General features: G+C 37.4%; 3 protein-coding genes across 6 annotated transcripts in view; all 3 read right to left on the bottom strand.

Annotated features, from left to right (window-relative positions):
• LOC117539799 (glutamine-rich protein 2) overlaps positions 1-4,243 on the bottom strand; it is a 41,490-nt gene extending 37,247 nt beyond the window's left edge. For both annotated transcript variants that reach the window (XM_034206128.1, XM_034206127.1), the window contains exon 1: positions 3,526-4,243. In XM_034206128.1, the coding sequence (XP_034062019.1) occupies positions 3,526-3,990 (465 nt within the window). In that variant the 5' untranslated portion in view covers positions 3,991-4,243. The remainder of the gene's footprint in view (positions 1-3,525) is intronic.
• A 1,669-nt stretch (positions 4,244-5,912) lies between these two features.
• mfsd11 (major facilitator superfamily domain containing 11) lies at positions 5,913-19,543 on the bottom strand. 2 transcript variants are annotated; one of them, XM_034206159.1, is made up of 14 exons: positions 19,349-19,543; positions 17,973-18,140; positions 17,834-17,889; positions 16,464-16,571; positions 15,289-15,368; positions 15,098-15,194; positions 14,140-14,198; positions 13,887-14,040; positions 12,573-12,616; positions 12,348-12,413; positions 11,892-12,017; positions 10,945-11,119; positions 10,454-10,589; positions 5,913-9,821 (listed from the first exon to the last, which is right to left on the bottom strand). In XM_034206159.1, exons 2-14 carry the CDS (start codon positions 18,066-18,068, stop codon positions 9,657-9,659), a joined length of 1,362 nt encoding a protein of 453 aa, XP_034062050.1. In that variant the 5' UTR covers positions 18,069-18,140; positions 19,349-19,543; the 3' UTR covers positions 5,913-9,656. The 2 variants fall into 2 exon arrangements, with proteins under 2 accessions (XP_034062050.1, XP_034062049.1); XM_034206158.1 differs by having other exon boundaries at positions 19,243-19,543.
• Positions 19,544-21,257: 1,714 nt separating this feature from the next.
• On the bottom strand, positions 21,258-25,693 carry srsf2b (serine and arginine rich splicing factor 2b). 2 transcript variants are annotated; one of them, XR_004568075.1, is made up of 4 exons: positions 24,979-25,693; positions 23,938-24,266; positions 23,390-23,562; positions 21,258-22,634 (listed from the first exon to the last, which is right to left on the bottom strand). XR_004568075.1 is itself a non-coding variant. In XM_034206144.1 (3 exons), the coding sequence occupies exons 1-2, from the start codon at positions 25,440-25,442 to the stop codon at positions 23,951-23,953; spliced, it is 780 nt and encodes a 259-aa protein (XP_034062035.1). In that variant the 5' UTR covers positions 25,443-25,690; the 3' UTR covers positions 21,258-22,634; positions 23,938-23,950. The 2 variants fall into 2 exon arrangements, 1 of the variants encoding a protein (XP_034062035.1); XM_034206144.1 differs by lacking the exon at positions 23,390-23,562 and having other exon boundaries at positions 24,979-25,690.
• Positions 25,694-27,586: the final 1,893 nt, after the last annotated feature.

Consider the following 27,586-nt stretch of genomic DNA (forward strand, 5'->3'; position numbering starts at 1 on the left):
AGAGCAAAAAACTATAGAATTCAAACAAGGTCAAAGACAAAAAATGTATAAATCTATGTTGTGACGAAGGTAAGTGTCGCAGGAATGAGCGACTGTTCTCTTTCGGGAGAGGAAGGAGGAAATGTGACGAAGGTAACCACACTGTGGACTAACGGCTTCGTGCCTTGTATATTGCACATGTCTTTTATTTTGAAAAGTGTTCCCCCTCCCGTTCTTTCTGTTACTCCTGATTATGTTCACCTGGTGCCCTGTGTTGTCTCCTCCCCCCCCCACCTGTGTCTAATTGCTCCCCCCTCACCTGTGTCTAATTGCTGATTTAGGCTCTGTGTTTCCTGTTTGGTGAAGGCTGGTAGTGTGGGTGAGATCCTGGTGGCTGGTGACTGTGTTCACCTGGGCAGAAATATTGAGGCTGTGTATCCTGTACCACAGCGATGAATAAATGCCCACACCGGGTTATATTTGAATTCTCTGCCTCCTTGCTTGGTCGGGCCGCTCAACGGTCAGCTTCACATATGTAAAGGAAGAATTGCAATGCTTAGGTGTATAAAATGATTAGATTGTTTTTAAAAATGCATTAATAACTGTTTGTTTCAAAGTCTTTTGATTGATGCAGTGGTAGGGCTGCAGCCAATAATTATCTTTGCTATTGATAAATCTGCCAATTATTATGCAAATCCCATTAACAAGATTTTAAGATAAATAGCTTAATAATTAAAAGACAAGGCCAGAAAAAAGACCTCCCGGGCAGCAGTCATAAATCAGAGAAGTTACTCTGTAACCTGCTGCCTCATTCTCAGTAATCAACCATTGACTGTTGTTGAACTTTGACCAACAAATCTCACTCAGCTCAAAAAAACTCACATATCCTTTTTCCACTGAAAATCAGTTCGGTTCTAGCTCCGTGCTAGTGCTTTTTTGGTTGGGAGCTAATTCGCAGCTGGGAACCAGTTATTTTCCGACCGCCCAGTTACCCAGTGGTGCCACGTCATGACATAACCGTTTGTGTCGCACATTTTCATCATGGCAACGCCACTAACAACAACAACAATGTTTGTTCAGTTTGATTTGACACTGAAATCATAACGCCGTTATCTGGTGTTAGATTGGTGATGTTAGCATAGAAACCAAAGCTAATCTGACTATCTTGACTGGTTAGTGTTGCCTGACTTTACATATTTGTGTTTTTTATAAGTGTGGTCGCTTTCTAGTGAATCATTTGATTCTCTCGCTGTACTCCCCAGGAACTGTTATTGCTCACGTTAATCTCGCCCCCCCGCCTCCGATGTAAACCTGGCATATTTTTCTTGTTTCTTGAAAAGCAGTTTTTTGGTTCAAAACACGAACTGGTTCACAACCGGGCACTAGCTCCGAACTGGCCCTGGAACCGGTTTGGTGGGAACAGGTAGAATCCCATTATGCACCATGGGGGGCCCACAGCAACAGACTATTATGAAATCCTCCCTCTGACAGGTTAATGGGGGAACCTTGACATGGCGTGTATTATTATGATGCTGTTGTGAGTGTTGTGTGAGGGCAAGCCGGGTCAGCTCTTCAAAGCGCCGTCAGCGGATACTGCAGCTGACCCCGACCATGCTCAGAGGACATGAATGATTCAGACGGGCTTCTGAAAGACGCAGCATCACCTGCACCTGCCCCATGTCCTGCTTTTCATCCCCTTACAACCAAAGGCATCTCTGTGGGGGACTAATCCACCCATTACCAAGAGGGAGGGGGGAGGAGCGATGGAGAGATCAGGAGCAAGGGTGGAGAGTCTATAAAATGTTAGGAAAGATGCTTAAAAGATTATCAATCTGCTGTTTTATATGTTTTGTTCCCCTATGTTCTAGTAGTGTATCAATATTTTTTTTGTATTTAGGGCTGAACTATTAATCAACATTTTCTCATTATTGCATGAGTATGTCCTGCACTTTTCTAAATGCAGAAGGTGGAACATTTTTATGGCATAATTAACATTTTCAATGAAAAATGGTGGTGCTTAAGAAATGTCCTGACATACACTTCATATTCTGCAGAACTTAGAAAAACCTCCCTGAAAGAGATCCCTGCAAGTTGCAGCATAATAAATTGAATATGTTTTTCAATAAAAGCCTTAGAACAATCTGTAAAACATCATTTTTTCCAGATATCGCAAATGATATGATGATTGGACCGTCAGTCAAAATAATCACAATAAGATCATTGGGAATGAATGCAGGTGTATAACCAAAATCCCCCAAACACACATGCTCATAAACATCACACAATGTCTTTTTTGGGGGGTATAATCATTATTATATCCAATCATAAATATGAGGTCATATAAATGTTTTGTATATTACTCTTTGTTCTCTATTACATTGGGGAATTTTAATTTTGACTTAGGTGGAGACTTCAAAAAAGCCGACTGAGTTGTTTGCCTCTTTCTGCATTGTATATTATTTGTTACCTGTTTACGTTATTGCATTAGACATTTTGCAAATGTACTCCGGGACAAAAAATACCTACACCTGTAGTCAAAATGTGTTGTTTCTCTGAGATCAAAGTTGTCAATTTTTGTACTTTACTGAAGGTCCTCGCCTGTATCTAACCGTGGTTTAAAAGTGGCGTGAGAGAAACCTGAACAGAGACACGCAGAGGTCATTTGAGATGTCAGGGTGGCGCCCATCTCCCATTGTCCTCTCTGTCATTAGGGGCTTATTACTGCGCTGAAATGTTCACTGCAACTCGCCAGATACTGAAGAGAGACATGCTTGCTCAAAGGTCTCAGAGTAGAGAGTGCACTCCAGGTGAAATACTTTGAGTTTCTTTTCAATTCAAATCCCCATCATTTATGTAATAATACAATAAATAGATTTTTTTTTTTAAATAAAAATAAAGGAGACCTCTTTGTGCTACCACAGTTTTAAGATACTGGAAATATTCTGATGTTATCATTATTATTTGTACTTTATTTGACACTTAATTGAATCTTGTTTGTATTATCAATAACGTTATTATGTTCATAAGGTCTTATTTTAAAGCCCTTTGTGCTGCATGTGTTGTGTGAAAGGTGCTATACAAATGTATTATTGTATTATTTAGGTCATTTACCAGTTGCAACATGAAGTGATGAAAACATTAATGCATTAACAAACAATAATAATCTAATTATTTTATCTGGAAAGGGACTTTTCTGCAAACTCGAACTTTAACGTCCTGGGTTACTATAAGTTATATTTTCTTCATTACTGACCATGTATTTTGGTATTGTACATACACTTCCTTTTGTGTAAAGTATGTCAATAACACTTAATATTATTATTATTGATATTATTACTACTATTGTTGTATTATGGATAGTTTTCTTAATTTTCATATGTAAGGTTGAAAAAAGGCATAGACGTGGTTTGTTTTTAATTTTAGACAATATAAAATATAGATAAAAAATAGTTTTGGTGTGTTGGTACATATTCTAAGCTGGTTAAATAAATGGAATATAACTGCATTTTGTTGTTTTTAACAATAATAAGACAAACTTTCTCTCACCTCGGACAGGCCGTCCTCGCAGGTCTGAATGCGGCACAGGAGTCTCCCCTGACCGTCCGCAGCAGGACCGGAGGAGAGGACCAGAGACATGGAGGAGTCTACCCGCTGCTGCAGCTCGGTGCCGGGCTGAACCTCCAGCTCCAGCCCCGTGGAGATGTCACTCTGAACCTGCTGCTTCTCCTGCTTCTGCTTCTCCTCCTTCTCCTTCTGCTTCTCCTCCTTCTGCTTCTCCTCCTTCTCCTCCTTCGTGTGCTTGTCCACCTGCTGTGGAGCGGGGACAGCCACCAGAGACTCAGGTGGGCCGTACCTGGGAGAAGTGTCCGTCCACTCGGTCTTCAACTCCCGGATATCCAGCTGCCGGAGGATGGCATTGAGCAGGGCGTACAGGGCGCTGAAGTTGACAGCTCCCTTGGAAGGTGTCCCAATAGCTAAATTCAACAAGTCAACAAGGCTGATGTTCTCCATCTTTGTTTGTGTGCGGGGAAACAAACCGTTAATTAAAGTTCAGCTAACATTAGCTAGCTTTAAAAAAAAAAAAACGTACAACTTCGACAAACAACCGTTAATTTCGTTTGTGACGCCCCCTGTGTGGATTTAAGGCGAACATATATTGGATAAAGTATAAAATATATATATAATTTAAATGCTTCTTAAATGTTCTTTCTATAATGTTAATAACCGTGTACGGCATCCCCCCGGCGGCGGTAATCTCGGTGTCCGTTAGTAGAGTCAGAGTGGTCAGAGTGTGATAATGTTCAAGAGAAAACAGCAACCCGGCTACGTCAAAAAGGACGCATTTACCGGAAATACAGGAAATAGCCCTTCAAAATAAAACGAAGAGAATATGCGATACATGCACCTTTATAATTCATCGTAAACACAGTTTTCCCACATAATAATTACACCTATTACTCAATACCTGGTCATTTAAGATGGTTTGGATAATATAAAAGGTATTTTGGTACCAGTAGAATTATATTATTTGTGTACATGTATTACATGTCTTATATATGTAATATGTAATGTAAAGCACTTTGAGTACTTGTAGAAGTACTAAAATAAAATGCAATTAATTATTATTATTACATGTATTACCAATGTACTTCCTGTAATTATAAGGTGAATGCACTTGAACCTTTGCCAGTGTTTTGGGTTGATTTTCATTTAGATCTTAAAACACATTTTGCCAATTGTCTAATTATAATGCTTTTAGTAGATCTTGTGTATTTTATACTTGTACTGAAGGATCAACATAAATGTATCACCTGTCGTCAACTTCTCTAAATAGGAAGGCTTTTATTTTTAAGTTGTGACCGGATACAGTATTTAGCATCCATTCTAGCTTGACGACACCGGCACTGTTGACAGATTCCCACGTTGGGATATCCTCGCAGCGTTACAGGTTGCTATGCAACAAGCTGCAATCATGCAGCGTTCAAGGAAGGGTAGAATGTAGTCTTTTCCGAGAAAAAAAAACACTGTCTTTATATTTTTTACATAATAAAGCAAAAACAGTACTGTAACTTTTGCTTATCTTACAGTTTACATCTATTAAATTAAATAAATTGCTGTAACAATGCCAAAGTATTGCATATATTGAATTATTGCAGAAAATGTATGCACTGTTAAGACAGGTCAGGAAGTTTATTTGTTTTGCAATTAGTCTACACCTGCATACCAACAATATGTATTATGTTAAAGATCACATATCATGCTATTTTTAGGCAATAGCATAGGTCTCAGATATATAAAAATATATAAAAAGCCATGGATGTATAATAAGAACTGGATACAGCGTGGGAGGCGGGGTATCGTTCTTTCCTATGAGAGCTGCTCATTGGTGCATGAAGGCAAAATGGCCCAACTTTTGAGAGAGCGAAACATCACAGATTACCAGTCATGCCTGGCTGTCAGAGCAGAAGAACCCGTATGTGAAATGAGAAAGGGCCATGCTCTCTCCAGTACAGGTTAGCTCTGAGTGTTAGCGATGCTAATGTAAACACCGACCATATTATGTCCAAAACAGTGGGGCATTGTTTCTGATAGCAACGTTTCTGATAGTGCTGTGGGTCTGCATTGCCGATATGACATCAAATCACTGCAAATCTGGATCAGCTCCGTTGTTCCCCCGTTTTTAGAGATTTGGGTACGGAGGAAAAGAGAGAGGGTTTTATTTTCTGATGCTGCATGAGTTCCCTGACACACCGGGGACACATATTTATGTATAAAAGACATCAACAAGTGCATTTTAAGATGCATGTTAATGTTTTACTTCCGCACCATTTCATGTAATATCTTGAAAATGTATTATTATAAATCTTAATCATTTGTCAGGGTGATTATCAGCAAAAAAGATGTGTAATCCAAATATAAATGATGCAATCCAATTACATTTCAAAATAATATTTTATTGATAATAAAAACAAGCAAGCGAAAGTTCTTAATTACTACATTCAAGTATAAAATCACCATCATAGAACACATGCATTTCCCTTGACCTCATTGAGATTGATTGCATTTGCAACATGAAACTTAACTGAATGCGTTTCATTTGGCAATAAATGAACTGGATAAAAGTGCTGTATTTCATACTTTGACACTTTAAACAAAAGAAAAATAACATACAGCATCTAAGATATAGTTCCTTTTTGCCCTTTCCCGTTTCAACATTACATAAAGCTGTCTGGAAAAGAATGTCTTGAGGCCCGCCACATTTATTTAGCACAGTGCTGTTTTGGCATCAGATCAGTTTACAACAGCTGTGATTAAAAGCAATAAACAACACAGAGTCTGCAGCCACGCCAGCCGCTATATGAGGCATTAAAGGCCATCGTAAAGAAATCAGATTAAAGTTAAGATCAACGGTTTAGTGGCTTTGAGGTCAGAATATTAACTGATCTTACAAATCAAGATGTATTGAGTCTCAGTGGTTAGTCATGCTAATTGTCTTTGACAACTTTTACACGAAATGTTTTGTAAAAGTAATAAAAGAAAATAGCAGCTGGGAAGAGGGTAATATTCTGGGGAACTAAATCACATTTTTAGAACTTTCTGAGAGGAAAGTCACAAATTACTGTACATTTCAGACTTTAATCTCAAATGAATTTCTTGCAAATTAATGACTTTTTTTTGTAAATGTACCACTTTAATCTCAGAGAATATCTAAGAATGTCTCTAATAAATATACAACTTTAATTTCATACATTCTGAGTTTTCTTTATGAATATTAACCCCCTCCGACACCAATGTAATTCATTTTTCTTTACCTACAATACTATAGTATAATACCCAAAACTGAGCTGCTGGCGTAGCTAAAAACTCTGAACTTTTTTTTTTTTGATTCTATTCTTCTGTTTTACCATCTTGTTGTCTCTTTTTCCCCTTTAACATTCTCCATATTAGGAGACACAAAACAAACAGCCACTGTTCATTTCATTTGAACTAAATACAATCACTTATTCATAATGATAAAAGGGTTCCGGACTGCAGAGTCATGAAGGAACAAGGCAAGAAGAAAAGACAGCATCACAGAATAATTAACAACGGCATATTGTTTCATTGTAAATCAAAGTAAATACAAAAAAAGCCAGAGTGGGTGGTCATAATCTGAGAATATTCAGAATTTCAAAGAATACAATTATATTCTATTGTACATTAGGGAGAAAAAAATTCAGATGATGTCATTTTTGGTAAATTCACGATTTTAATCTCAGAGAATATCAAAACTATTTTCTTTTGAATGAAACACTATGATATCAAATTATTTTCTGTAATTATTCTTTTTTTTCATTATTATTTTCAAATTGAATCTTTTTTATTTCTCTAACCATTACCCCCTCCCCAGGCTTCATAATTACTTTTTATTTTATTTGTAGCTACAATGGCTCAATACGCTGTTGTAAGAGCGAGGTGGAAAGTGTCCCACATACAAACAAATGATAAATTCAGTTTCTTGATAATATTTCCCTTTTACCTGCTTAGCTCCCATGTAGCCGTCAGTAACGTCAGATGACCGCGGATCGTAAAAGCTCATTGTAAGGTTGTGATAACCTTGTGACTGCAGCTGAGCATGTAGGACAAACTGGGAGTTCAGCAGAGTTCACAACACAAAGCTTCATGTTCAGTCTTTGACAGAGTCCCTTACACAGAGGGAGAACATCATAACAGACGTATGGAGCGCAGGAGCTGTCAGTATTTTCTGGGATCAAGGTTGGGTTTGTGCACTTGATGTGCAAGAGAGAGGAAAGACTTCTAAAGGCTAAAGTGGCATTAATGTATTTCTTATATTGTCAATAAATCCCATGAAAAGACCAAAATCAAAACAATTGTATTTCACTTCCTGTCTGTGGATCTCAGCTCAAAGCCCATTGGTTCCCACTGAAGACTTACATTTTAAAAACAAAAAAAAGTGTTTATCCCTTCACTGTTTGCTTTATTAGAAGTGCAATAATTGGTCAACCGCAAAAAAAAAAAGTATGATTTCATTAAAAAAAACTCACTGAATTATAGAGATTTGCTGCTTTTGTCAGTTTTTTATAACGTGTTAAAGTTAATTTCTTTGACAAAAAAAATATTTAAAGACAAACTTAAATTTGAGAAAATTGAAAAGATATTTTCCACAATTTCTTTAGACATTTTATCAACCAAATTATGGAGAAATTACTCTGCAGATTTATCGATAATGAAAATAGTCATAAAATGCAGCCTACGTTTGGTATCAAACAACATCGAACGGACTATTTTTAGTGGCGGATGAATCAACATTTAGGGCTCTAGTGAGTATTTGTGGTAGCCGTATGGTGTATCTAAAATCAAGTTCATGGTGAAGAAGGAACATGGCAATGTGGCTCATTGATGTGTTTTTAAATAGTTATAAACAACAATGGAGCAAAATACAAATACTAGTAAGAGGATGCATTAATATTTGGTTTTGGTATTTTCATGGGATTTGCTAACAATAAAAAAAATACAAAATATCTCTAACCTTCTCCATTAAACCAGCTGAAGAAGCAACAAACAACCAATGAAAACAGTAAAGTCAGTGTTCATTCCTCAGCATGTCTTCCCACAGGCACTATTGGGATACATCATTGTTGGCAGCCCCTCCAATCAAAAGTGCTTTTTATTTCATTAACACATCTCTATTCATCATGCCTCAGTAAAGTCAGTTAAAAGGAATATTTAACCCAAATAATCGATCATTTGTATATCTATTATTTCCCTCGTGTCACCTGACTTATTGACGCAAAATGTGTTTTACTCCAGTGGCTGCATTTACCAGCAGTGGTTTGATGTTTTGATCAAGTTTAAACAGAACTATAACAAAACATCAGACCCTTGCACAACATATGCAGTATAATACAAAGTGTTTTAAATAGTGCAGTTTTAGTTCAAAGTCTTGTGTTTGTGAAGTAGTGAGAATCGAACAGGATAAGTGGGACTTATAATACAAAGGTTGTGCGAGAATTTGTTAAGGGAGGTTATGATAAAGTATACCAACATTTACTTAAATTCATCAAGATATTTTGAATCTTTGATTACCATAAAGACATGAGCGAAAAAATAAAAACAAGGGGAATAATTCATATGTAAGTCGAACATTTTGTGGGTAAGTTTTTCCTTTGAAATCCAACTAAATGCATTTTTCAGCCTCAAATATTGAGGTATGCTGCTTTTCTCCGTTTTAGATGATATTAAAGTAAATCACTTTGGCAAAACAAGGCATTTAAAGACATCACCTTGGATTTTGAATACCTGGGATGGACATTTTTCACTATGTTCTGTCATCTTACAAACCAGCCATTAATCAATAAAGAAAATAATGTCATCTTGAAGAATTCCAGGTAACACGAGGCGAGTTACTGATGTAATCATGATCATTTAGTTGGGGACGTTTTTAGAATTAGATGGATTCTTTTCAAATGTGTGTGCACAAACTATGAAAATATCAGCAATGAGGTATGCTTTGTGTGCACTAAGTTCCTCTTTAAGATTTGTCTTTTACTTACAGATACATGTCTAGATTTGGTTCCTGCAGCCACTGCTGGGTGTGAAAAACAAACATACCCCAGAGTCAGTGTCTGTTTGTTGAGGCTGGTTTACGTTCATCATCATCATCCTCCTCCTCTTCCTCATCCGATGCTGTCATAGTCAGTTTCTCTCCGGCGAGACTCGGCCCTCCACTCGGCCAGGAAGAAGGTGATGGTGCCCAGGAAGCCGAACACCACCAGGATGAGCAGCTGCCAGTGCAGCAGCAGGTAGTTACTGTAGAAGAAGGCCAGGGCGGCCATGATGGACTGCAGGGGGGAGACCACAATATGTTACAGCACATGTATACATTACCCTGTAGTGCTCTGTAGCTGAAGGATGATACATCTTTACATGATTTTAAATCGGTCACAATCGCTCCTTTTCTGACACCAAGATCGAAAAAGTGTATGGTAAAACTTGGCTTAAAACTGTTCAAAAATAAATGTATGACACATCAAAGGGGTTCAAAGGGGATACGCTGCTGTTCGAGAGACCAGATGAAACTAGGACAGTTTATGTTTTTAGTTTAAGACCTTTAAAGGTTCAAATAAAAGTGACAGCAGGTGGATTAGTCTAGACGAGTCTTTGGATTTGTCAGTTTTTTTTGTGAGTCTTCAAAATTATTTACCACTTTAATCTCACAGAATATCCATGTTTCCCCCTGTAAATGTATGACCTTTTGAAAGTCATGCATGCTTTTCCCAGAGACTTAACCCTCTCATCTGGCTTTATAGTTAAAGTGTTATATTATGTTAGTGAAATATCAGTCTCAAAATTGGCGGAACATTGTGACATGTTTTAAACAGGTTTTGGTCATTTTAGGACATTTTAATTCAGGATCCTGAATTTGTTAACTAACTTTTTTCTAAGTATCAATTATTTAGCGTCCGAAACCCACCTGTATGAACTTGAAGACGGCGAAGGCGGGAGCGCTGTTGTCGCGGAAGGTGTAGCCGATGATGCTGAGGAGCTGCGTGTTGAAGCAGCTGTCGCCCAAACCCAGCAGGAAGCTGCAGAGCAGCGCCACGCCAACACTGACACACACACACACACACACACACACACACAGAATGTTAAAGAACACATCATGCAATAAAAACATTCGCATCAGAGGGGCGTATTGTGTCCCAAAATATGGAGTAAAATAAGCCCTGAAACACTGAAATTACATCAAGCACACATTCAATAAATTAGCAAAGAAATATATATTCTTAAAGATATTTTCAAAAACAAATGATTAATGGAGAAAAACAACAATCAAAACAGTTATACCATTTGCAATGTAAGGCATCTGCTTTTACCAGAGTATTGTTACAGTGTAGCATTAGTCATTGTACTGCAGTAAAGCATCTGTACTGTAACACCCCCTCCTGGCTGTGGTATCTGTACCTGGGGGTGATGTAGGCCTGCAGGTCGGTCCCCTCCTCGGGGGCCAGCGGAGCGTCGCTGGAGATGTTCAGGAAAATCAGGTAAAAGGCGATGTAGTGCGTGACGAGGCCGAGCAGCACCACAGGGTTCCTCCCAAAGCGGCTGCACTTGTTCATCATTCCAAACACACCGCCGCCTAGCCGAGGAACAGAGGGAAGAGGAAGTGAAATCATCGGAGACATTCCTCTCTGCAGAGCGGTCATGTGACAAACTGCATCACAGTGCATTTACTAAAGTACTGTACTTAAGCACAAATCAAGGTAGCCTACATCTCAGATGAAAGTATGGAACTTATGACAGTTTTTCACCCCCCCCCCTGTCCAGTTAAAACCATGTATTTCCAGGTTATTTTGATATTTGGTTATCATTCATTATTTACTTTTTAAACTGGAAATATGCTCCGACTGTCTACACCAGAAGAAGTCAAGTGTATGCTGCACAGGGTCGAGGGACAGGGTAAATACGGAAACGGGATTTACATTTTAACGATGCAAAATGAGTTATAGGAAAAAAAATGTATAACTTTTACCGTGATTAATTTGAATACCATTATTATTATTATTACTTTTATTAGTAATGTAGTTATTTTTGTTAAAGGCTGATACAATGTGTGGAAACATAAGCGTGAAAAAGATGGTGTTGGTATATGAATGCATGTTTGTGAGTTTACCGGTCCCTTTAAATTGAAAGACAAAGGGCTAAGATGTATTGTTGCAGATAAAACTGTCCAACAGTATACAGGACGGGACTGAGAGGGAACGTTTTCAGCACTATCAATATTTTCCCTTCATTGAGGATCAGAATCAGTATGTTCAAAGTGAGGTATATAAGTGCTTTCCCTGCAGTAAAGGGTCTGAATCTGTCTTCCACTACTGTCACTGGGTGTAGAAAGAATACTGAGGACTCACCCAGAATCTCTCCGACTCCGATGCAGATCCCAGAGATGCCGATCAAACTCTTTGCATCGTGGCCGAAGCTTGTCATGGCTCCGATACACGTCCCGTAAACCCCGCTGTAGAAAGTGAGCTCCAGGCCTGACAAGAAGAAAGCAGCAATCCAGACTCATTGTGTTACACACACACACACACACACACACACACCAACACACACACACACACACACACACACACACACACACACACACACACACACACACACACACACACACACACACACACACACACACACACACACACACACACACACACACACACACACACACACACACACACACACACACACACACACACACACACACACACACACACACACACACACACACACACACACACACACACACACACACACACACACACACACACACACACACACACACACACACACACACACACACACACACACACCTGTGTATCCGATGCAGAAGCTCAGCAGCAGCATCTCTTTGGTGACAAACATTTTGCACGCTTTAACTGCAGAGAAAAGAAAGGTGGAGGTTAGCAGTTCCGTTAGGCTAAAGTTTAAAGGGATAATTGTGATGTTTAGAAAATGAGGTTATTCTCCACAATCAGTGTGTTACACACTTCCCCTTTAAAAGCCTATGAGTGCAGGTGATTTGAGTCCAAACTTACCAAAAGCATCCAGAGCTTGTGAGCCGATGCTCTGGTGCGATGAGCTAGAAAGAGGAAGACGATCAAGACATTTGGATAAAACTGTTCTTCGACATTTCACAGGCTCATATTTTTGTTGAGTTGACATCTTCACCTTTAAACTCATCCCTAAACGGGCCCTCGGTTGTCTTAGTGACCATATTACAGCAGTTTGAAAGACAAATGTGGAAAAGACTACAAAGGATAGCATTTACAGAAAAAGGTCACCCGTCTCGTCCTGCAAAAACATATCATCCCAGCTCCGGGCTGGGCGACGAGGTCTACCATCTGTCTTTTGAAAAATGTCTCTCCGGGACATGTTCAACAATCTATGGAGGGTGTTCTCCTTCTTGTTAAATAATGTTTAAAAGGAATGTTTGCTTCTGACATCAGGACCACAGAGAAAAGAGGCCCAGCTGCTCGCTAACAATACATATCTCTGATCAATGTTCAGGCTGCCTGTGCAGTGGATTATTAGTTATTATCATGAGCCCCCAACCCAAATAACACATCAGGCAGAATGATTTGGACCCCCCTAACATATGGATTTATAGGAGTGCAATAAATAAATCTGTACAAATATACATTACAGTATAAACAGTAATGAATCGAAGAATAAATAAGATCATGAAAATAAAGAGGAATCCATAAAACCATTTTTAAAAAGCAGAAAAAATAAAACAATGGTAAGTTAACAAAGACATTTGGAAACGCAAAGAAGATGTGGAAAACTCAAGAGGAACAAATACAATTGTGAATAGAAATGTTTTTAAATATAAAAAGGAAGAAAATTAAATAAAGTGGAATGCAGAAAAGAATAAAAAAGTAAATAAAGAATGGTGGTAATACAAAGATAATTAAATAGAATACATAAATGTGCAACAAAAAAAAAGTAATTAGTCATTAAAAATATGGAAATATAAAGAAGAAGAAATTAAAGAGCAAGAAACAAATAATAATTAAAACAAAGACAAATAACATTTTCACGTGTTTTTTCATATTAGTTTACCTTTAGATTATTAAGCGCATCTATCCTTTATTTAAAATATGTTTGTGTGAAATCACCTGTGTGTGTATGTATTGTTTTCCTATATAGATTCTATATATTTTTTTCTTGACTTTTGCCCTTATTTTTATTTCCTCTTTATAAGTTTATTGTATGCACTACACAAATTGAAAGCCTAATTGGCAACAAACTTGATAATAGGAACGTTTATACAAAGTTATATTCTGCAGGACAGTTTGATGTTTGTAGTTGTCCAGGTCTTTCCACACAGCCCCCCAGGAGTTCCTCACCTGGCTGTACTCTCAGTAGACTCGGTCTGAAGCAGCGACTCCGTCACGTCTTCAGGAGCCGCCTCAGGGCCGGGCTTCCGGATGAGGAAGAAGAGGAAGCAGCCGACCAGACTGATGACCGTGAGAGAGATGAACACCGTCTGGCGGTCTTTGTCTGGGACACACAGCAGCATGAGTCACATGATTACATTTCAACTGAAGGGAACTGAACTCCATTAATAGCCGTTAATGCACATGTAGTTTTCCTTCCTACCTGTTATGTGATCGTGTCCATGCCAGGCACAGTATATGTAAAGATTTCCAAAGAATAAGCTGCAGAGAGAGGAGGGACGTTAAAATGAGTTCAAAACTGAAGAATAGAGATGTAACATTTAGTAGAGCTTCTGAAAAATAATCGGAAGCTACTTTAATAATCCCAAAAATGATCATTTGTTTATCAATTACTCAACTGGGGTTACCTTGAATTCTTGAAGAAAGTTAATTTTTCTACCATGACTCCATTGTGAAACAAAGAATCCAAAAAAATAGAAAATTCTTAATGATTTCAAGTAAATGGGGGCTAATTAAGTAAAACCTTAATATAAAACACTTTGGATATTTAAAACAGTCAAATCCATGGACTTTGGACTATACTTGGACTATATACTGTGTGAGAGTTTGCAAACAGGTGTTCCAATATAGTTTTACTGGCATCAAACCATTTTATGAAATTCATCAAGACATTCTTTGTTTTTTGATTGTTTGTTCAGAGTGGAGTCATGAGTAAAAAAAGAAATCTTCAAGAATTCAAAGTAACACGTTACGTTACATTTCATTTAGCCACTTAGAATCAATTCCATAACTATAAAGATTCGAACAACAAGGAAAGTGCAGATATATTCACTTCAAACAAGTCATACTATTGTAAGTGCTGGTGAATTCATTACAAGGCCTAAATTAACTTTGCAAAGTGCAAGAATTGAATTGCCAAGGTACAATCGAAACAGATGCGTTTTCAGATTGCAACGGAAGACATGCACAGTTTCTGCTGTCCTGATGTCAATGGGGAGCTCATTCCACCATTTAGGAGCCAGGACTAACACAAGATGAGTAATTCATACAATAATCATGTTCAGGTCCTTTTTAGAAGGGAATAACTACTTTCAAGTAAAACATGTCGTGCATATATATCAGAGATTTGCTGCTTTGAGAAACTAGGGTGGTAGTTTCACCTGAACTGCAGCAGCGCCCAGAAGATGCCACTATTTCTTCCGATGGTGTCATCAGTGGAGTTGATGGCAAGCACATTTCCCTGAGCCGTCCACAAGACTTGAAAACACAAGTAGAAAATCCGGAGATATAAACAAAGAGAAAACATGCTGTCTTGTTCAAAAACATCCTTAGATAGAGTCTCTTATTTTACCTGCTGCTCCTATCCCAACCAACACGGACGCTGTGTAGAAGCTCCATGTGTACGGGTAAATGAACATAGCGATGTAGCCGCTGTGGAAACAAGAGACATACATTTGCATTAAAAAGGGTTATGTTAGTTACATCTGCTTTTTCTTCCACAGGGTCAACACTAAACTTGGAGAAGAAGCATTCATTTTTCACACTAAATAAATCTAGTGGAGCCTTGCAGCGGCGAAACTGTGGCGCGCTTACACTGTAGGTGCGCCACGTTTGGGGGTGCGGGGGGATGCTGCAGCCTCCTCAGCACCCTCCCCTTCCCGCGTCCATTTGCGATGTCTAGCAGACCCCAGCAAGCAGGAAATGAACCCAGCTCACACTGTCCGCTCCTCGAGCCTCAAAGTGCGGAGCAACGTCCCGCCAACACGGCACCCAGACCCCACGCAGCATTCTCATCTGTTTGTCATTACTGGTTGCTAACAAACGCCATTGTAAAACATAATCACTGATGTTCCGCTGTAACGGTGGTGGACTCAGAACAGAGTGGGCGAGCTGACCAATCAGAGCACAGTGGGCTCACAGGGAGGGGGGGGGCAGGAGCTCCAACAAGCCGTTTAGGACAGAGTGAATACACATACTATACAGAGATGCTGTATGAGAAACCAATGTGAGTTTGGAACATTGAACAATGTAAATCTATTCTAGTAGACCTCAACAATGGAAGTATGATCAGTAGAAATGGCATGGGACCTTTAAAGTCAAGGCTGAAGACTCTGTTTGCCACTGCCTTTTATTAATTCAAATGATTATTTCTTTCTTAGAAAGCACTGTTACATTTATTATTGTATTTTATACCTGTGTTATTCTATTTTAGTTTTATATTTAATTTCTACTGCTTTTAAATGTATTTAAAACGGTACTTTTATAATGCGTTTCTATGACATGTTTTGATGCTTTTATTGTTTTTTGCAAAGCAACTTGAATTCTTGTTGTTAAAATGTGATTTATAATAACTTCACTCGCCTATAAAAGGGGCAATTGTATCTGGGAATCCCTGAGTCTATGATTTAAAGAAACTTCACCTACATAGAATAAACCAAATCTATACATTTTTCTTGACTGTTTTTATATGTATTTTTTATTTCACTAGGTATATCAATAAACTTCACGTAGTGTTTGTGTTCTGACCTGTACAAAAGCCCGCTGAAGAACATGGAGAGCTGCGGCCCGATGACGGTCACCACCGAGGGGGCGATCAGGTTGGATGCAGAGAAAACTCCGTAGATTATCGCCATGCTGAAAGTGACAGAAAACACACCGATTATGCATAAACTCAAGTAAAATGTGTGTGCCACTTATCTTAGCTGCTAAGTTTCTACTTTAAAAAAGAAAAATCTAAAACCGTTTACTTCTACAAAAGAGGCCAATTATTGCTGGTAGAACTAATGGATAGTTATCATACACACCAGGTCAAAGATTTATCAAGAATAATTGTTAGAAATATCAATTTTACCTCCGTACAATTTTGCTTTGACATTTGTGAGAAATAAAGGCAGTTTTAAGCTGAACAATTGTATGAATGTAACAGGAGAGGTTTTTGTAAATGTAAGTAGATGTTCTTGAAGTCACTTAGAGTTGAGAGAAACCTTGAAAAAGTTGATTTGTCCAAGTTTAATAAATGTTATTCGTAGGGTTGCCTTTGTTTGCCATTTTTCACATTCAAATCCCAAATACTGAATATTCCTTTAAGAAAATGAAATGGCTCTGCTCTTTGAAAATGTGGAAATATAAAAGAATAATAAATACAAAATAAAAAAAGAAATGTGGAAATATAAACACACACAAAAATAAGAAATACTTAAATGAAATAAAAGAGGAATATATAAATAAATCAATATAAAATGTTGTTTGAATTGTTATTAAAACGTGCTCTATAATAAAGATTAATAATATAATTATGTATACATTATTACAGTATTTATTCTACTATCAAGTATTTCATCTAACATTCAGTTTGATATGATTATGTTTCCCCTCTGTGGGACGAATAAAGGTACACAGATTCCTTAGTCCTGCATTTAACTTGCACCATTATGTCACATGCACTATTTTAGTTCTTTATTACTTTTTATGTCTTGAGTATAGTAGGTTGAACTGTTGGAAGATCCTGGTCTTAAGACCATTATAAAAAGGCTCTGCAACTATGACAATAAAGCCTTTGAATCTTGAATCTTTGAATATATTATACTATCATTGTTTGGATGGCACAAAATGTTCTTAACATTAAAATCATATTGTTTTTTCCAGTTATTTCTGGAACAATAAATTCAACAAAATTAGATATCCTGACAGATCTAATCCAAGCTTTCTAATAACTCTCCTGCAAACTAAAGTGTATGCAATTTCCTGACTGACTGAACTCGGACCAAAAATCCCCTCAAATGGTTAACCTAAGATTTAACTATGCTTCAAGGATTTTTGAGTGCGACAGATTTGATTATAGAAGATGCCAGCAGATCCAGGCAGAGAAAGTGTGCAGAATATCTAAGCATACCAACCTGGTGTATCCACTCCCATGGAAGTCAGTGTTGTTGAAGCTCTTGATGACAGTTTGCTGTAGAAATTGAGAAATCATTTAGTTTAGCACTGAAGCATGATGAATTGGATCTAAAATGAGCATTTGTAAATTCAGCCTACCTCTATATTGCCACATGTTTGAAAAGCAGTGAACATAAACATAAAGCCGAAGCCTAAGATGACGATGTTTAACAGCCTCTTCCCCTCAGGACCCATTTTGCAGGATATTTGCAAATTCCTTGAGGAAGTAAAGACAAAAAAAAAAATCTACAGGCGTGAACAGCACATCTGAAAATAAAAGAAGAGAAGTACAAATCAGAACAACAACTACAATATTACAGTCACTGTCTGCAACAGTCATACACAAATAACTTTATACTGAACTTGACTCAAACACATATTATTCAAAACACTGATACAGTCATACACTATTCATGACACGTTTATATTATAGAGCACAATGATAATTTTGGCACACTATAGATCTACAAACTATAAACCTTTTCTTATAAAAATGTACTTTTTGAATAGTTTCCCCCCTACCATTACCACCTACCTACCATCAATCTGTTTTTGTTGATAACTGCATAGGAATATCCTAAGAAGTGTTGTTAAAGAATTGTATGCTGAATTAGGAAGTGGATTGTTTAATCACAATAACACCTAATGTGTGTTTTTGTCCCAGCATAATGGCTGACTATAAGCAACTTAGCTTTAACTGACATATTTGTAAAGGGTGTTTATCTTACTGTTCATGTGTTCAACTAACTGAAGAGGAAAAAGACAGATGTGTGTATGTGTAATATAATATTACGTTGAAGAGAACGTCTGTACAGTTAAACCTAGAAAACACAATTTTTAAAGAAATGCTTATTTGTGTACCAAACTTCCTTAAAATATCAGTGGTTTAATCACAAACACACTTACAAGACTCTAACATTTCATAAACGCTTTGAAATATTATTTATTTGACAGTATAGAAGACGGTTCATTTCGACACACGTCTATAACATAAGAACTTTTAGAATAGTTTGCCGCCAGTCATCTCCACGAGTACCCGTTGATAAAAGCCCAGCAATGACTGCTTAAATCAAAATGTGCCCTTCAATTTTATGTTGTTAGGGAATTAATGTCATGCCGAATTGTTCAGTGGATTATCTGGATCACATCAACATCAAAGTATGTGTTTTATCATGGTTTTATCCCTTCAGGACTGTTAGGCAAGCAATGGAGCTTACTCGGCTAATTTCTAAATGGGGTTTTGTACAGTCGTATTGTATTGTAGCGAGGGTAAGTTTCAAGACAATGACAGATCACAATAGACAGAGGTGTCTTTTTACGTCAAGCTTAAGAAAATCAAGTGCAGGGTTTGAGACAGAGAACAACTTACCAACACCGCTGAAGCTATTTAGCTAGCTGCTCCTCTGTGTGCGGGCTCAGAGAGTTATTAGTAACATTAGTTAGCTTCTTGTGGTAGTCCCGGTATCCTTACTTACTTTAAACTAACTTCAGCATCGCGTTAAACTGCTTTCATTGAGTGTTTTCACCGGTAAACAGGACCGAAACTAGAATTAGAGGCAGTCATGTGAATTAGTCAGCTGACTGTAGTGCTGTTTTGCTAGCTTGAATCTTCGATTTACAAACATTCAGCGCGGAGGGACTTCAACAGCGGATCTGCTTAAACCCATCCAGTTTTGTGTAGATTGTTCATGTAACATGGATTCTACTTCCGGTTAGTTGTTTAGTTATTGAACTTCACTCAAAGGCAAACTTAAATTTAACTCATTCTTAACCACATTTTATAATATCCATGTATAAATGCTAAGTTATTTATTGTTTTGATTTTAAAATAGAAACTGTTAACCTTTATGGGTAACGCTACAGCTAGCAAGCCAGTAAAACTACTTCCGGATAAAAAATAAAAGTGCCTTTTTCATTTTTTGTAAATCAAGTAGAAATGTTTGTCGAACAAATGTACATTTGCAGTTTCATATTTTAACGATATAAACAGACAAATGTAAATGAATAAAACAAATTGGTGAAGGGCAGTAGAACATACATATATACTTATAATGATATTAATACGAGTAAAATAAATAAGAAATCTCTTTTTAAAAAAATGAAACAATAAAATGTTTTTATATTTGACCACAAATCTTCTTTGCTCTATTACATTAGTACTTTAAAGTAATAATATATAAACCAAACAAAGGAGGGATTATTGTCTCCACTAGGTACAATAAATTATATTTACCAGAGGTGGAAGTACTCAGATCTTGTACTTGAGGAGAAGTACCAGAAAGTAGGAATACTCTGTTACAAATAAAGTCCTGCATTCAAAATGTTACTCAAGTAAAAGTTGAAAAGTATTGGCATCAAAATATATTGGGAGTACAAAAAGTAAAAGTACTCATTCTGCAGATTGGTCCATTTCAGAATAATATATATATGATGTGTTTTGATCATAATTATTCTTGTATTAAAGTGTTTTCAAAGCTGGTAAAGGTGCAGCTAGTTTTTTTTGTAATACTGCAGGGTAGCTTGTGAACTCAATTGCTCCAGGTGGAACTAAAGTCTGATTTAAATGTTGATAATATTTCACATCATTAATCCAAAGTAACTGCAAAGTAACTAAAGGCATTAAATAACTGTAGTGCAGTAAAAGTACACTATTTACCTCTGAATTGTAGTAGAGTAGAAGTACAAAGTAGCATAAAATGGAAATACTTAGATAAATTACAAGTATCTGAAATTGGACTTAACTACAGTACTTGAGTAAATGTACAGTTACTTTACCCATAACAATGATTGAATATGTTATTCATGCTGCTTCTTCTCCACTACAACTCAGAAATAAATGTTGAACTTTTTACTCAACTATTAATGTTACATCGACTCTTGCATCATCTATACACCATAAACATATTGGCTTACTAGTGATATGTATTACACCCCGTCTCAATATCATGTACCTTTTAAGGGATGTTTTGGTTTATTTACCTCCCATTATATCTTAATATTTGTCCAGGAACATTTTGTATACATAGTATATCTGGAAATGTAGTGTTTTTATTTTTGTGCTAATAATTTATCTCAGTTGTGGAATGTAAAAAGGTATATTTAATCAAGTAACTTTATTTTTGTTATTGTGCTAATACATCTGTTTAATACAAAATGTGCACATTACTGCCACTTTTAATCCAGATATACATATTTTTTATGCATTTTAAAAAACTTACCTCTTGTCTTATTCCTCAAATACTTCTTATATTTACCATTATACTTGTATAACAGTGACAAAAAACATTTGGTAGTTTTAATGCAGTGAATTATCTAAATACCTCCTCTCCCACTTGTATATGTTTTAAAACATGTCACATACACCACAAAAATAAAACGAGTCAATTTTAGACAAAACACCAAATCTTTAATGAAAGTCACATTTATCATCCATGACCATATGGAGAAAAAAGAAAAAAAAGCATTTCATCTTACAAAGGGTGAGACTGTAGCACTGCACCACTGGTAGACACAGGAGCACTCTTCAGAGCAACACGCCACCTTAACAGCTAACCAGCAATACTCAACGGCTACACAACTGCGCCTAGTGCACAAAACAAAACATACAAGCAGGATTAGCATAAAAAAATAAAATAAAAATACCCCACAAAGACACTTTGTCTAGCGTCCAGTAAATTATGCCCTGGCAACAAAATATTGAAGGCCCTTAAAATCTGTGAAACAATCTTCAAACTGATGCATCAACCCCGGTCACTTTTCACTGTTTATGCAATTACATTTAACACATTTATCACAGGAGTTAAAATGGTCTGCTGTCCTGTCTAACAAATACGCCCTGAGCTGCTGAAATAAGAGATTGTAAATTAGGTTTTTTTGAGGAGTTACTTCAGTTTAATGAATTGTTTGCACTGAAATGAAAGTGATATAAAGCATAGCTTGATTTTGTTGTTGTAGATTTATCTTTGTTAACTTTTTTTTTTTAGAAATGCTTCTTGAGATGTGTGTGGACACCACGGGCCTGTGTACGAAATTACCGTGTTGGCTGATTTTGGGGATGAATACAACAAACAAAAATGAGAGACATGTCCGCATTTTGAAATGGGACAAATACACAAAGACGGTATTTAATCGCTTGAGTTAGCAAAAGGTTGAATAAATTGAGAAAATAGTCAACATATTGATTGATAAATGGAAAAAACAATTGTCAGTTGCAGCTCTAGAAATGTTTCCCTTTTTAATTATGTCAAATAGAAAGAGCTTTTTGCCAAGAGAATAAATCACAAGTATAGTTACATGACCAACATTTGACCTGTGGCTGTTGCATGTGATTGAATTGTTATTGTAAAGTGTGTTTCTTTTATATTCATAAGCTGTGTTGAGACAGTTGGTGACTAAATATCTCTGCTGCAAGTAAGATTAAACAAAGCCAGACAATTGAAAGAAACCCAGACTACGTTCTCTCTCTTCCTGACACAGGCCCGTGGGGAGAAGAGCGCACAGAAGAGGTACAAACTTGACTTTATCCTGGGTCATCTTTACAAAACCAGGTCAGAACAGTGTTTCCTCTCCACAGTGAAACAGATTTTAAAAATCATTATGAAAAATAAAAAACAATCACAGCACATTGATGAAGTGACAGAGCCATTTCTGTGGCCAAATGAATAAAAGAAACAAAGCATGGAAGACACAATAATAACCTTTTACAGCGGCACTGTTGCTTGGGTTGGATCCAGTCTGCGACGTGAAGCTGTCAGTCGTCCCCTGAAAACGGCCAGAACAGAGAAAGTTAGACAGAACCAAGTCAGAGAGGACTGCAGAATTCATCCAAATCAGACTGGTTTTGATTTTTTATAAAAGCCGGTTAATGCGTTGCCTGGACTACAGCTCATGTAGTTTAGCTTCACTAAAAGACCGTTAACTTATAATTATTATAGTCATGGTCCCAAATATTCATTTGCATAGCTTCCCCCCCCCCCCTATTTTGTTTTTCATGTTATTCCATCTCAAAAAACGTTGCCATGTAAAGGGGAAACAAATAATATAGACTGCACACTTAATTGCAAATGTGTCTTTTTAATCATTTTAAGCAAGCATCAATGTTTGATTGAATTTATGTAGCCTATGGCTGGATCCCAAATCACATACTTAGCCTTATTTTTTAGTATGTAAACAATTGGGACATAGTACTTTGTAAATATTTGGCGCCATGAACTTTGACCGTCTTGCATATTGCAAAATGTGGCTGCCCTGGTATTTTATTAACTGCAATTTACTTGAAATGTAATAAAACATGCAAAAGAAATTCTGGCAACTAAACTAAACTGTATTTAATAAACAATATTGAGATACTTGACATAATTTATATTTCCCTGCCCTATGTTGAACAAAAAAAAGGGAAGTGAACCAACTGATATGAGGAGCCAAACCTCAGCACCCCGAAAGCCCCAACGTTTCTGGGCTGGGGGCAAGCACTGGAGGACAGTTTAATTTCCGGTGGTGTACACAGACAGACGTACCTTTACACCAAACCCCAACTCTGCCTGCCTCCAACACCCTGCTGCACAGAAACCCCCACCAGCAGCAGCCGCAGCAGCAGAGGCCTGCGGGCAGCAGCTCACCACATAGCTGCTAACTGCTCATACTGCCTCAGCTCAGCAAAAACTCCACTTTAGCAAACAGGATGCCGCAGCTTGGGAAGGAGAAAATTCCAGATTTGGTTTACAGAACTGTTCTTAACAAACACTTAGTATAGTTAGTGTTCACTAAAAAATATGATCTTTCACACTGGGTATTACATAAATGTGATTATGGGTTCGAAGACTTTGCAGGTCACGATTGCAGGGGTGGTAAAAAAAAAAAAAAGACTCATGGTGCATCCTTTCGAAGGTAAAAAAAAACAGCTACTGTTATTTAAAACCAAAAATGCCAGAGTACCTGCTGTATTTGCTGCTTACGGGATAAACTTACCAAGAGTAAAATTCAAACTACTCTGTCTCCCGTCCTGATATTTAAAAAGTTCAAAAAGGGACAAAACAAATCTTTGCAACGTGTAGTCAACACTCACCTGATGTTGAGCTTTATGGGGTTTCGCCTCCATTCTCTGCTGCAGTCTTGGGCTGGCTTTTAGATCTCGACCTGGACCCTCTGGAGGGGGTGCGGCTTCTGGACCTGGACTTCGATTTGGACTTGGACTTAGATTTGGACTTTGACTTGGATCGGGACCTGGATCTAGAACGAGAAGGGACCTTGACCTTCTTGTTCCTGGGAGAGTGAGACTTTGATCGGGAGTAGGAGCGGGACCTGGATCTGCTGTAGCGGGATCGGCTTCGGGAGCGAGAGCGGCTCCTGCTGCGGGACCTGCTGCGTCTCTTGTCTCTCGGGCTGGGAGAGGAGCTAGAGACATTCAGTGTGTTAAGTTGGGGTCCAAAATGTGGAAACAGTTGGAAATAAAAACACGTTTTTTGGGTCTCAGACATGAAGACTTCTTGGTTTTCTGTTTTACATCATAAAGTGGAATTTCTTATAAATGTAAATAGTTTCAGTTGTGGCAAGTTGGAAGAAAAAAAAAATACAGGAAAAGTTTTGCTGTATCTGGATTATGCAGTTTCGCTAAAATACTTAAATTGCGTTCTCTGGGAAAAGTATTGTTCAAAAGAGCACGGCCCTCATGAATATGTTAATTATTCAATGGCGTCTGGCAACAGTTATCAAAAAGTCACGTGTTCCTACCCTGTATTTACTGAAATAGTAGTTAATGCATTTATTATATTATTATTGTAAAGGGACCATATTAAATGTAAAGAAGTGACACTATTCACAGACTTCGGAAGGTTCAGATTAGGTTTTTTTTTTAAATGTTTTTTTTGTATTTAATCTGTGCTGAATTGTAGAGTGGATATTGCTGGTTCGGAAACATACTTTACTTGTGTTCGATGAGGACAATAATGGTAAATAGAATGGAATCCCTCTGAATCGGCAGTTTCTTGAATGGAGTCTGGCTACTGTGTGTGTGTGTGTGTGTGTGTGTGTGTGGGTGTGTGTGTGTGTGTGTGTGTGTGTGTGTGTGTGTGTGTGTATATAGAGCGGTTTGCGCGCCTATTCTTACCTTCTGCTTCGTCGTCCACCGTATCGCCTGGTTGGACCACCTCCTCCTCGTCGGCTGCCTCCGCCACCACCACCACCACCACCGCCTCCGTCGCGATCGCGATCTCGGTCGCGGCCACCACCACCCCCGCCGCCTCCTCCTCCTCCTCCACCTCCACTACCACCATAATGAGAGTCGGGTGGTCTTCCGTACCGGGCCATCTGGACTCGCAGCTCCCGTCCATCAAGGAGCGCGCCGTCCATGGCGTCCATTGCGTCTTCGGCGTCACGTTTGTCGTGGAAACGCACAAATGCGAAACCGCGGCTTTCTTTCGTGTATCGGTCTCGAGGGATGTAGACGTCCCCTACGCGGCCGTACTTCTCGAACACCCGTCGGAGGGTTTCTGGAGATGTTCGGTACGTTAAGTTGTCCACTTTTAGGGAAGTCATGCCGTCGACGTCTGGCGGAGGCCTACCGTAACTCATGGCGATTAGCCTTTGAGGCCTAGCAGCCTTCCTCAAAACACTTGAATTCTCGGCTACGAAAGAGCCTACCTGTTTGTTAAAGTCCGCACACACTCACACTGGGTGTTCTTTTAAATGGATTCGCCTCACCTGTTGGGTATTTGAGGCTGAACAACCACTAAATAGGCGACTGCTTCCCGCACAACTCCGTCTGCCTCGCGTTCAACAACTGCCCCGAACCAGTGCGTGAAGTGAACTTCTTCTTCTACTCTCAAATTGTGGCACGCCTCAGTATCACATTTAACCCACCAGCGCCCCCTGTGGAATTACGTTTTAATTGTGTTCAATATTAAAACGAAACATTTTGTAATTACAAGTCTTAAATTAATTTAGTACAGTATACAAAATAAATAATGTATAACTTGTACAATAGATTGTAGCATAGAATTAAGGATAACATAAAACATACACATTTTTTACAGTCAAGTTTCAAATGAATATGAGTAAAATGTTTGTATTTTTATTGAATACCATTCTGGAAATATAACAAGATAACATAAAAAAGGGAGAAATCAAAGATATGTGTTCCATGAAAAAATTATGTGAAAATAGACAGACGAATTAATGATATCAAATTGACAGAAACCCAAACTTAACTTTACTTAAACGGTTACAATATTGAAAAGATTAAATCAATCAATTAATTTTCATAATTTTTTACAGCAGGTTTTACATTTGATAGTATGTGAAAATATATACTAAGATTTTGTTGTTGAATATAAGGTGAAATAAAATGTGTTTCAATTAACAAAAGCATGTAACAGGTGTTCATTAAAATAAGTACAATATAGACACAATAAGCAATTAAATGAAGAAGAAAAGGTTATTTAGTTCCATGACAAATGTATGTGTGAATAGAGATAATAGATAAGGATATCCAAAAAATATTTATACAAACCCTCGCTTAACAACTTAAACAGGTATAATATTAAGGACTTATTTAAAAAGGAGAAATAATAGGTTTTCGTAATATAAAGTGTTTAAAAAGACAGCTCTGGAAAAATTAAGAGACCCCTTCAACAGACACAGGAATGGATTGGATGCCATACATGTAGAGATTGAGATTTATAACATTTGGAGTGCTCTCTTAATTTAATTTGTAAATGTAACACATTTTTTTAACGTACGCACACTGAATAAACCCCATATAATAACTGAAAGACCAGTCTTCTATATAATTACAATGAGTCCAGTTTGTTATAATATTTACGAATATACATCATCTTTGATTTTGTAAGGAAACACATATGTTGGGAGCATTCAAAAGTATACCACCTTTACCATCCAGAGCCTGATCTGTCTGTTTATACTATATAGGCGTTATTCTCCTTAAAAATTGACTTTCTGAAGAAGGTGTTGTTGGAAATGTTGTCAATAATGTTGTTATTGTTTAATTAAAAAAAATACTAGATGTGAAATTACAGCCCAGTCAGATGTTTACCAAGAAAGAGTCATCCTGATGTTTTATATATATACATTGAGGCTCTCTGATATGATATCAATAATCAAAATGGTCTCTCAGGCTTAAACCATCTTATCCCACTTTATCAACAAGATAAATTTGATGTTAAAGATTTCTTGTATTGTAACAGCTTTTATCCTGATTTATTTTCAACCTGAGATTGGTCCTTATTTCAAGTTCTAAACAAATTAATCCATAGGTGATACACATCCTTCAAAAAAGAAAACTATTTATGATTGTTATTTATGATAAACCAGTTGCACTTACTTCCCCCCTACACTGAGTTTCAATGTGGTGTTTCAAAAATTATACTCATACTTTGTGATGTATAATTATATTATGGCACTTTAGTCATAGTTGAACTGATGTATTACATCCATATTACACCTATATTACATATGTACATATGTTATAGTAGTTTACATCTTTTTGTTTGTATGTTCTTCTTTTCTTAGTTTATTTTTGTACTTATACTTTTGAATATTCGTTAAATTTTGTTAATGTTAAACACCAAAACCCAAGCCGTTGGACTCTTACACCAATGACTTGACGGAACTTGATGTCCAATTCATTTCCTATAAAAAACAAAGGTAATTTTGTTCATATGCAATAACTACTGGGTGGTCTACAAAAAAATAATTGT

This window comes from Gymnodraco acuticeps, unplaced genomic scaffold (genome assembly GCF_902827175.1).
Source record: "Gymnodraco acuticeps unplaced genomic scaffold, fGymAcu1.1, whole genome shotgun sequence".
Classification (NCBI taxonomy): Eukaryota; Metazoa; Chordata; class Actinopteri; order Perciformes; family Bathydraconidae; genus Gymnodraco; species Gymnodraco acuticeps.

What these genes read in the sequence shown, in the direction of transcription:
- mfsd11 (XM_034206159.1), bottom strand. Translation starts at nt 18,068, where the DNA reads ATGGGTCCTGAGGGGAAGAGGCTGTTAAACATCGTCATCTTAGGCTTC. An exon ending in TCTACTGAGAGTACAGCCAG is followed by an intron (nt 12,617 to 13,886) that starts GTGAGGAACTCC and finishes TCCTCTTTCTAG; the next exon opens with CTCATCGCACCAGAGCATCG. An exon ending in CTTCTGCATCGGATACACAG is followed by an intron (nt 12,018 to 12,347) that starts GTGTGTGTGTGT and finishes TCTTCTTGTCAG; the next exon opens with GCCTGGAGCTCACTTTCTAC.
- srsf2b (XM_034206144.1), bottom strand. Translation starts at nt 25,442, where the DNA reads ATGAGTTACGGTAGGCCTCCGCCAGACGTCGACGGCATGACTTCCCTA. An exon ending in GGTGGACGACGAAGCAGAAG is followed by an intron (nt 24,267 to 24,978) that starts GTAAGAATAGGC and finishes GAATGTCTCTAG; the next exon opens with CTCCTCTCCCAGCCCGAGAG.